Source organism: Panicum virgatum, chromosome 4N (assembly GCF_016808335.1).
Source record: "Panicum virgatum strain AP13 chromosome 4N, P.virgatum_v5, whole genome shotgun sequence".
Lineage (NCBI taxonomy): Eukaryota > Viridiplantae > Streptophyta > Magnoliopsida > Poales > Poaceae > Panicum > Panicum virgatum.
The window spans coordinates 42,256,809-42,267,653 of NC_053148.1; the positions used below are offsets into that span (position 1 = coordinate 42,256,809).

The 10,845-nt window shown below is 46.8% G+C and overlaps 1 protein-coding gene across 1 annotated transcript; it reads left to right on the forward strand.

Moving 5' to 3' along the window:
• Positions 1-3,495: 3,495 nt before the first annotated feature.
• LOC120669412 (translation initiation factor IF-2-like) lies at positions 3,496-4,071 on the forward strand. The gene has a single exon (XM_039949171.1). It carries the CDS (start codon positions 3,496-3,498, stop codon positions 4,069-4,071), a length of 576 nt encoding a protein of 191 aa, XP_039805105.1.
• Positions 4,072-10,845: the final 6,774 nt, after the last annotated feature.

Genomic DNA, 10,845 nt, shown 5'->3' on the forward strand with positions numbered 1-10,845 from the left:
CACTAAAGAAATTTAATTAGTAATACAAGAGAGCTCCTATGTCTAGCAAAACCTATCACTAGTGGGGTTTGCAACCTAGGGTGACAAGAGGCAATTTAAGCTCTATGAAAGTAAATGCTCAAAGTAAATTGCAAGAATTGAAATGAGCAAGAGAAATAACCGAGCTTGACATAAGAAATTTTTCCCGTGGTGTCGATGACTTGCCGGTCACTCGTAATCCACGTTGAGGTGGATTCAAAGAGTCAACCGCTCCTCTATCAAGAATGTTCTTGATCTTGAGCCGGTTTGAATCTATGAACCTCTCCAAACCTCGATTCCACTAGAGTTGCTCTTCACTACTCCGGCGAGGTGAGCACAAGAACCTCTCACAACTAATTTCGAGGCACCTCCACAATCTTCTTGAAGGACTCCACGAAATCACCTTCTCCAAGCCGTCTAGGGAGCGGCAACTCCCAAGAGTAACAAGCCAATGACGCTTGCTTGAAGATTTCCTAGTATCACAAAACTCAAACTCTTGATGCAATACACTAGGATGCTCTCACACTCACAAGGATGCAATCTCTAAGCAGAGAGAGAGAGAGAGAGGAGGAAACTAGATCAAGTATGTCAAGGAAGCTTTGTGGCCAATAGGGCACTCTCACAGCTGTGCAAGTGAAATATATGACCCCCTCTCCAAAACTAGCCGTTACACTCAAAACCCGTAAAAACAGAGCTTTCGCAGACTGTCCGCCTCAGAGAAACCGGACCGTCTGCAATTCAAAACACCGTGAGTCAATTACGTGTGAGAGATGACCTTTACAGCCCTGGCCTACTGTCCACGCCCTAGGGGCGTACTGTCCGCTGTTCAAAGTCCCTGAGCACCAGAGATAAAAATGTCTCTGGACAAACTTTACAAGTGACCGGCGGACCGTCCGCTCCATTGGTGCGGACCTTCCGCCGTTCAACCTTTCAGCGCACACAGAGTCATCCATGGTTCTATCCAAACACAAAGTTAAGGGGGTGGACCGTCCGCCCTATTGGGCCAGACCGCCCACCCTACATTTTCAGTGCCCACTAGAGACACAAGTGTCTCTGACTAGATTTTCCAAGGAGGGGCAGACCATCCGCCCCCTGGGACCGAACCGTCCGCTCCTAGCAGTCAGCTCACATTTTGAAACTTGTCTTTGCCATTTTTCAAACGGTGTTAGCCCTCATGCATGCAATGTAATAGTTTGAGCAAAATGGCACTAAAGGACAGTCAAGCAAAGGCACAAGGACCCCTCTTGATAGTACAGCTATGTATCCTATTAATCCGGTCATTTTTCATCCTCTAATCATCACCTCATGACCGGCAAAAGGAAAAAGCTCTATTTTATACCTTTGCCTTGAACTCATGCCTTGAACATCATCTCCTAAATATCTCCTTGACAACAAGGTATGCTCATTCACCCATGGACCAACCTAGACTCATATTTCTTTCAAAAAATTGTTCGTCCATAGATGTTGTCATTAATTACCAAAACTCGAATTAGGGGCCTAGATACTTTCCGGCATGACCTGGGGCATGAGAAAGTTCTCAGGGAGCAACCGTGGCTGTCGCGCCTTTGCCGCGGGCTGCAAGCGCCCCTGCGTCGTCGCCGTGGGCTGCGAGCACCCCTGCGCCGTGCCGCCGAGCACGCTGGCCCTGCTCGGCCGTGCCTGTCGCGAGCCGCGGCCCCGCATGGCTATGCCGGCCGCAACACCGTCCTGAGTTGGCACCCCAAGGGTCATGCTTCACGGCGGGGCGGCGTCTCGAGGGCCGTGCATCAGGGCGGAGCAACGCCGCACATTGGGGTCGAGGTCCCCGATCCGACACCCCAAGGGCTGTGCGTCGTGGCGGGGCGGCATCCCGAGGGTCGCGCGGAGGGGCATAGCGGCGCCGCGCGTTGGGGTTGAGGGTGCCAAGCTGGCGCCCCCAAGAGCCGCGAGTTGGGGCGGACGACGTCGGGGGGACCCGGCGTTGCGAGGGAGGAGGGAGCGTCGGGGGGAGGCAGCGTCCCGAGCGAGGAGGCGGCGTCACGAGCGAGGAGGAGGAGGGGGGCAGGGCGCGTCGCGAGGGGGAGGCGGTCTGATTGACGGGCGAGATTAGAAGTGGGTACACATGCGGGTAAAGAAAAAACATGTGAAAAAATAGTGTCAAAACGATGGAATCATTCTCCTTCATTTAGTTTTTTGGGTCTGCCATGGTGCTGTTAAACATTTAGCCTTGCATATGGGCCTTAAAGAGCGGATTTGTGAGGGGGTGGGTGTCAAACATTTAGCCTTACATGTGGGCCTTAAAGAGGGGATTTGTGAGAGGGTGGGTGGGTTAATCTTGGTAAGAAATGTATTAAAATATTTCAATTTTTATAGTATAGATTAAGGAAGGGTTCACTTCTCGACTTTTCACCGGAAAGCATGCATAGAGTCTGGTATAAATAAAGCAAATAATAATTATTGTGTGATTCTACCTATTTCTCTTTTTATAGAAGGATGTTGATTCTACATACCTCTGAACACAAACCGAGCATCCCTTTCTTGTTTAGATTTCTCACGTTTCATATCCTCTTGCCAAACAAAGAAAAGCTAGTAACTTTGTTTTTTTCGAAAGAAGAAAAACTAGCAACTAGCGTCTAATGTGAAAAGCTGCTAAGAATAAATATTGAACTATTATTATATTATTGATACAAGTAATAACTTGGAAGTAAACAAGAAAATGAAGAAGATAATGATGCGGAACCTTGCGTTGCCATTGCTAGGATACGACGCTTTTACGAAGAAAACAAAAAAAATCCAAGAGGCGGCTGGTCTTTCTCATGAAGAAAACAAAGAATCCGTTTCTCCTTCCTCCCGCTTCCAATGCAGTGAGATTCCGGAAATGCCCTTTGCCGCCGATCGAGCACCACCGGCGCAAGCAAAACCGGCCGCGCCGTACGTCATCTCCAGCCTTTTGTTTCGCGAGGGACACCATCACTACCTTTGTTTGACTCGCGCAAGCGGCCGGACGCTAGGCCACCCGGATCGGGCGACGGGGCGAGAGCGCGAGGAAATACAGGGAAAACCGCTCGCGCGACCGGGGCGACGGAGCAAGCGCGGCACGCGAGGTGGTCGAGTGGAGTGACGCGACGAGAGCCGGGGGGCGCGCTGCTGCCTGGGCGGCGTGCGTGGCTCAGTGGCTGCCTGCACTGGCTTCGATCGGGACACGCGACACGCGAGCACCCCCCCGGCCGGCCGGCCTCTATAACAACACGCGAACTCCTGTCACATCGGCGCTCATCATCACACAAGACACCGGCACACAGCAGCGCGCACCAGGCCAGGGGAGAGGAGATGCAGGGCGGCGGCCTCATCGAGCTGGCGAGGCAGGCGGCGGCCGCGGCGCGCGACGAGCGGCGCGCGCGCGGGGCCGCGCCGCTGCCGGCGCGGAGGTACCGCGGCGTGCAGAGCCGCGGCAGCAGGTACGTCGCCGTAGTCTGGAACCCCGCGATCAAGCGGCCGATGTGGCTGGGGTCGTACGCGACGCCCGAGGAGGCCGCGTACGCCTACGACGCCGCGGCGCGGCACCTGCTCGGGCGCTGGGCCAGGCCCAACTTCCCCGCCCCCGCGGCGCCCGCGGCGGCGGCCGGGGCGCCCGAGAACCTCGCGCGCGCTCAGGAGCCTGCCGCGCGCCAGCAGCAGCAGCAGCCGGCGCCCCGTGCTCAGGTGCCCTTTCCCCACTGGGCAGCGCCCGCGCCGGCGGCTGCGGCCGCGCCGGCACAGCCGCAGCGCCAGCAGCGCGCGCCGGCGGCGGTGTTCGCGTACCGTCGCGCGGCCACTCCGTCCACCCCCGCCGCCGCCATCCACGCCGCAGCCTATGGCGGCGCGTTCTTCGAGGTAACTCTCGTGCCGGGCGCCTACGTCGCGCCCGACCTCAACCGTCCGGCGAGCAGCGCCGGGCCCGTCAGCGCCGGCGCGTCGCTGTCCCTCTCGCCTGCCGCCCCAGAGCGCCCGATCGAGATTGATCAGGCCGTGGTCGGGGACAACTTCACCGACGACGGCGCGTCCTCGTCTGCTGCGCGCACCTTCTTCTGGTGAGGCGCAGTGTGGAGGCAGTGGCCGTGCCATGGCGAAGTGGACGACGAGCGTGACCGGTGACTGCGTGCGCGGCGGCTGCGATTTTGTTCCTTGGACATGCTATCTTATTTACCGTATTTCTATAATGTCGTCGTAGTCTTTCTATAATGCCGTATCTTATCGTGTGTGTTCCTGTTTAATTACCTGGACTTGTGTTGGTCTCCTGACCGTGGAATGTCACAAACTCACAATAGTATGAGTTTATTTTCTATGTTATAATATAACTTTGGTTTCAATTTCCCTGTGTCTGGAAAAAAAACTCACTGCATATACATAAATATACACATCACAGTAAAAAAAGGAAGAAAAAAAAAACAAACTGCAGCCGTTTTTCAGCAGCCTGATCACCATTCTCGTGTGCTCCGTGGTCCAATTTTTAGCAGCCGTTTTTTTTCCAAACAATATGTTCTTCACTGTATGCTTCCAAATTAGCATACATTAATTGTCACCTAGTATTCCAAAATATTGTTTAGCAGTTTTTCATTTAACGCTAATTTCTAGCTTTTCTTCTCTCTCAGATAAGTACTACCTTTCCTTTGTTTGGCAGTAGGGGACGAAACGTGAAAAAACCTGGACTAGAAAAGGATAGACGATTTGTGTTCTTGGAGACGGAGCTAATGATTATTTTGTTCTAATCTGCACAGGCTCTATGTGCATTCAGTTAAAAAGTGGAGAAGCGAACCACTTGCTAAGAAAAATGGAAAAGCTTGTTCTTTTGTTACCAACGTTGAAAGCGCAAGCAATCCTGTAGAGATGGATTTTTATATATCTAGATCTTTGTTAGTCGACTGATTATGGTTTTCATCCACTAGAAAAAATAACTTGGTAACAGGCTGGAAAATAATGAAATGGGCAAGAGATGAGAGAGTTATTTGAGAGTACTTGGGTAAGGAGAAAAAAAAAATGCAAGTATGAAGCACGGGTATCTAAGTATGAGACACGGGTATCTTTATATATCTAGATTACTTGTATGAGACACGGGTATCCTAAATCATGAAATAAGCAATTCGAAAGAAAGATCCGATAGGGTTCTCACCAGATGTGGCTTGTAGATGATAGGATATTTCCTCATGTTGTGGACGACACTAGCGATATAACCTTCCTCGATCTCACATAGCTTTGACTAATACTTGTTATGGAACTTGAGGTTTCTATGTGCTCTAGAAAATTCAAGAACTTGAGGCTTCTATCCCCTTTTGTAGCACCAGAGATGATAGAATTAATTCTATATAGAAATCTATCCCCGCTGAAATAAACAAATCGGAAAAAAAGAGTCCGAACATGGTTCTTACCAGATCTGCTTGCAGATGACTCTTCATGACAGTATGATTCTTCATGTTGTTGATGAGGCTTGAAATATAACCTTCCTTGACATCACAAAACTTGCAAACCGTCGAATTTGAGGCTTATAGCCCCTTTTGTGGTACTGGATATGACAGTGTTGATTCTATATTATTCCGTCTAGTAGAGATGGAGGATGACAGGTTTCAATGCGAATTCGCATCGGTGATGGGCTAGGCTAGGGGAATCGAGGAGGAAAAGTGAGATCTGGTTGATTTCGGGCTAGGGTTGTAGCGAGAATTAATTCTATATAGAAATCCATTCCCGTAGAAATAAACAAATCGGAAAAAAGAGTACGAACATGGTTCTTACCAGATCTACAAGCAGATCTGACCGTATGATTCTTCATGTCGTTGATGAGGCTTGAAATATAACCTTCCTTCACATCACAAAACTTGCAAATCGTCAATTTTGAGGCTTATAGCCCCTTTTGTGGTACCGGAGATCATAGTGTTGATTCTATATTATTTCGTCGGGTAGAGATGGAGATTGACGGGTTTCAACGCGAATTCGCATCGGTGGTGAGCTAGGCTAGGGGAATCGAGGAGGAGAAGTGGGATCTGGTTGATTTCGGGCTAGGGTTGTAGCGAGAAGGGGAAGAGGTGAGAGGCGGCTAGCAGAGGGGAAAGGGGCGGCGTCGATGCGTTTGTTCGGTGGCCTCTAGGGGTATATATAGGGACTCAGTGTCGTATACGCCATAAACAGTCGTAGCTTAGTGGCATTCTCGTGACTCTTTCTGATGTGGATGACAGCACACGTCATAGTTTACCACACGTCGTTGCTCGTGAAAATGCGCGATTTACGCGACACAAATTAAGATACCCCCATATTGTACTTGGATTCTCTTTCTCTCTCTCTCGATCCTAGCACTCTCAAACAATTCTCTCATCTCTTACACATTCCATTTTACTTTCCCAACCCTTTGTTACCAAATTGTTTGCTGATCCGGCCATAACTTGACTATCCATATCCAACTTGACTATATGTGTTTACGTCCCATTCACCACTTACTGAGAGAATTTATCACGGGGGTTGGTTGGTGCGCGAGTGCTGCGTGCTGGCATGCCAAGACAATCGCATTGCTGCGCCGATGGAACACCCACCACCAACGCAAGCAAAGCCGCGCTGGACAACATCTATCTAGTAGATGCCGTGCATGGATATCGTCACGACCGTTTGACTCGACAATTCGAGGAAGCGGCGGCCTGGCAGGTCCATCTGCAGTCAGCGCCCGCGCCGCGGCTGGACGTACACTTGCTGAGCTGGGCCGTTCGCAGCCACCGCCTGTCCGCCTCAGCGCGCGCGTAACGGGGCCAGGCGTGAGCCAGGGTCCAGGGAAAGAAGAGAAACGGCCGCCTGTGCTTGAATCGCTGGCGAACCCTGGGACTTCCACGTCGGCTGCACATCTGGCAGGCACAAGGGAGACGGTGATGGCAGTGCACCTGTCACCAGGGCAGTCCCGGAAAATTCCAGCCCGGAGCCAAATTCAAAATTGGACTAAAACTTAATTACTACAATTAAGAGCTTTTTTTTGGTTGGATGTCAATTTTTGCTTAGCTGAAACCATGGCTTGCTAAAAATCAGGATATGCCAAAGTATGGGGAAAAAATAGATATTCACTTAGTTTAGTGCCTAAATATAAGGCTAATACTTCTTCTCTCTCTCTCTCTCATAAGGTTTAAGAAGTTTATAGCAACTTGCCATGATTTGGTCATAAATATTGAAGTGCTAATTTTTAGATACGAACCAATGGTAGTCAAATTTTATTGACATGCCTTAGTTTTGGCTGGGAAAAAAAATTGGAAGCAGCCAAGCAGGCACTGAATAATACTTGTATAACGTATTACTCTTAATGTCCATAAATATACAGCTTGCAGCCAGCAGGGTACATCTACTATGGTATGACTTGCTGTCTGTTGCAGCTATAGAACTACAGCCGAATGGATTCGTAAGGAATCCAGTTTTATACCAAATTAAATATTCTAAGTTTGACCACATTTTTAGAATAAACAATGATATCGATGATATGGTAGAGTATATGCAATGCAAACATGAAAGTTATGCGTGTGAGCAACCAACTGCCTGTACATGAGCAGTTGCAGTAAAAAACTAACTACACACCAAGCCATTATCATGTTCATTCTCTTGTATGCTACCAAAGAAATACTAGTTTTACAACTATGGTTCCAATGTTTTATGCAGTATTTTCCATACGATTATCTTGTTCATTCTCTTCTATGCTTTCCAAGTTAATACTTATGCTAGTAGTCCAATATTTTTTACTAGCAGCATATTTCTAATGCCGAGAAAAGTTCAACTTCCGCCCTCAAACTACCACAACTCTCCGACTTTCAACCTTTAACTACAAAACGGGATAATGAAAGCAATCCAACTATCAAAATTTGAAAAATTTAATCCATATATTATTTTTAAAAAAGTCAATAAATAAAAAGTTTTGATTATATCTAAAAATCAAAACTAATTAATTCCATATATATTAGAAAATATGAAATTGGTATCAATTTTTTTCTAAAAATGTAGCCTATCTGAATCTTATTTATTTAAAAATAATAATAACTATAAAATGGATCCATTTTAATTATTATGTCTAGCGGACAATGACTTGTCGCGTTGTTGCTGAACCATCACCATTCATTGGTCGTTTGACCTTCACCTTGCTGGAGGCTACTGCAGACCTTCATCACCTTGACGGGGGTCGTTGCTTGCCACCACGTGAACGAGTCCTGTCCTGGCTGTTTTTTCATCTCCTCCTACCCTTCTCCATGAATGGAGGTCGAGCTCCACACCACTCTCACCATGGAGGGGTGGATGAGCTCTGAGACTCCACTTCACCATGGTCAAGCCATTCCCTTCTGCCCGGGGGGTGCGAGAGTTGGTCATACGTGTTACCTGACAACTATTGGTGTATATGATGGTATGGAAGCTAACCCATTTCTATTCTTTTGGGACGATGTGCGCGTGCCATTGTGCATTCTGCCCTCTATGAAAGTCAGCTAATGAGGTAGCTAGACCCCATGTGGGCCTACTCCCTCATTGCTTTGGTGAGCCGAGCCATCGTCTGGACCTCCTAGCATTGCGCACAATACTGCCACAACATATCAAACCGTTGATGCCACTCACTGTGAGCTCTTAGCTAGGGCAAACCCTAAACGGGTTGGACTCCGGTGGCCTATGCCCAAGAGGGGACCAGGTTGGAAAAAGAGCTAGCCTAAAAGTTGATGGTTTGTGGAGACAGGCCCACTAGGAGTGGGCCTATTGTGCCAAGTTAGGGAACCAGGCCAACCTCGTGGTAGCAAATAAGGCTTTATGGGCCCATGTCCATATAAATTAGAAAACCTAAAATATTGGGGGAAGAGCATAATCTTGGGGAAGAAGGAAACCCCCTTTTGCGGAAGGCGGCGGGAGAAGGAAGGGGACACGAAACGAAATTTGGTAAATTTCCATATGATCCTTGACTATTACCAAATTACAAATAAGTCTATTTATTTAGTTGATGAAAATTGATTTATTCCTATGAGAGGCATGTGATTCTCATTCGGGCAGGCATGCAAATATGTGTTAGGAGCGGGGGGGGGGGGGGGGGGTGTGTTCGTCGATATTTTGTTGGCCAGTGTTTTAAATAGAGGAGCTATACCGGCACTGTAGCGGTTTCAGAGGGACACCGCTTCGGGATTTAGAGGGGTATAGTGGGATTTAACGGGTTATAGCAGACAATAGCAGTATTTTGAAAAACTAATGCTAAATCTTATAACCCACTATTTAAAATAATGTTGTTGGCTCATGCTTTCTATTGGTTGTCCCCTTCTTTTTCTCCTTTTTGTTTCCTTATTTCGCTATCCATAGTTGGCATGCTTCCTTGCATATGCCTATGAAAAAACTAGATGAGACACCCCTTTACCCCCCTATGTTTATAGAAAATTTTAAAACAAAATATTTGTATCATAAGAAGTTCAAGTATAACAGATTTTTTGTACTAAGTTAATAGAAAACCTATTTGCATCAGTTTTTTTTTTCAGAAAAATGCTTCTAACAATTTTTCTAGAAAACTACCTCAAATGCATGATTTCAAGAAGTAGGAGATAATTTAAAAATATTTGAAGAAATTATCTATTTATTTTATTTTATTTTTTACCTAAATATTTAGAAAAAATCTATTTAAAAATTCTTAAAATTGTCCTTTTTATGAGAGGGTTAAGGATCAGGTTTTCTTTTTCAGGGTTACTAGTCAGGTTTCCTTTCAAGATTAAAGTGTCAACTTCTTGTACGAACAAATGTCATTCATCATTCAACGAATGTAAAGGAAGATATAACAAGTAGCCTTAAATGCATCACAAAAACATTTTTATTTTTATACTTTCTTCATTTTAGTTTAGGAAGAGTAAATGATGTTATTTGAAAAAATACCACAAATAGCCTCTTATCATCGGATCACCATGGATCAGACAATCCATATAAATTTCTCTTCTAGTGAGTGATCCATTATGGATATCTCGGTCTAAGGGTGAATCACCCATTTAGATGGTGATCCATGTGGATCTCCCACTTGAAGTATGGGTGTTCTGGTTCCACCCCTCATAATTTCTTGAGCCCTTTATATAGGAGATGTAACAGATAGTGTAGTTTTCCTCTCCGACCTTACCAAAACATTTGTAAAGTTTACCCGTTGAGCCTTTCTTGAACCGTCATTCATACAAGTCTCCCATTAGGAACAAGGAAATATTTCATAGGGATAACATATTAGTACCCTTAGTGAGATATCCATATGGATCACCCTCTAAGAGAGATCCTCAGCACTCTACGTGGAAGACCCATTATGGATTGCCCATATATAGATTTTCAGATATCATGGCAATCACAACCTATTTGTACTAATTTTAAAAGTTGATATTTATTTTTTCTAAATTTGAAATAAAAAATATAAAAAGCCCTATCACAACATGATCAAAGCCCAACATGTGCACACCCCACATGGAACATACGTAACTTGTACTAACCAATCCGAAGGCCCACAAAAAACTCACTATGAGCTCTCTCTCTCTCTCTCTCTCTCTCTCTCTCTCTCTCTCTCCTAGAATGTGAACTTGTGGCCTTCCCCGTACCCTAGCTGTGAAACTAAAAAAACAGGTAAAATGGAAAATGTTTGCACCATTCTGAGCTGGGCCGTTCGCAGCCACCGCCTCAGCGCGTGCGTAGCGAGGCCAGGCATGAGCCAGGGAAAGAAGAGAAACGGCCTGTGCTTGAAGCACTGGCGAACCCTGGGACATCCACGTCGGCTGCACATCTGGCAGGCACAAGGGAGACGGTCATGGCAGCACACCTGTCACCAAGGCAGTCCCAGAAAATTCCAGGCCAGAGCCAAATTCAAAATTGGAC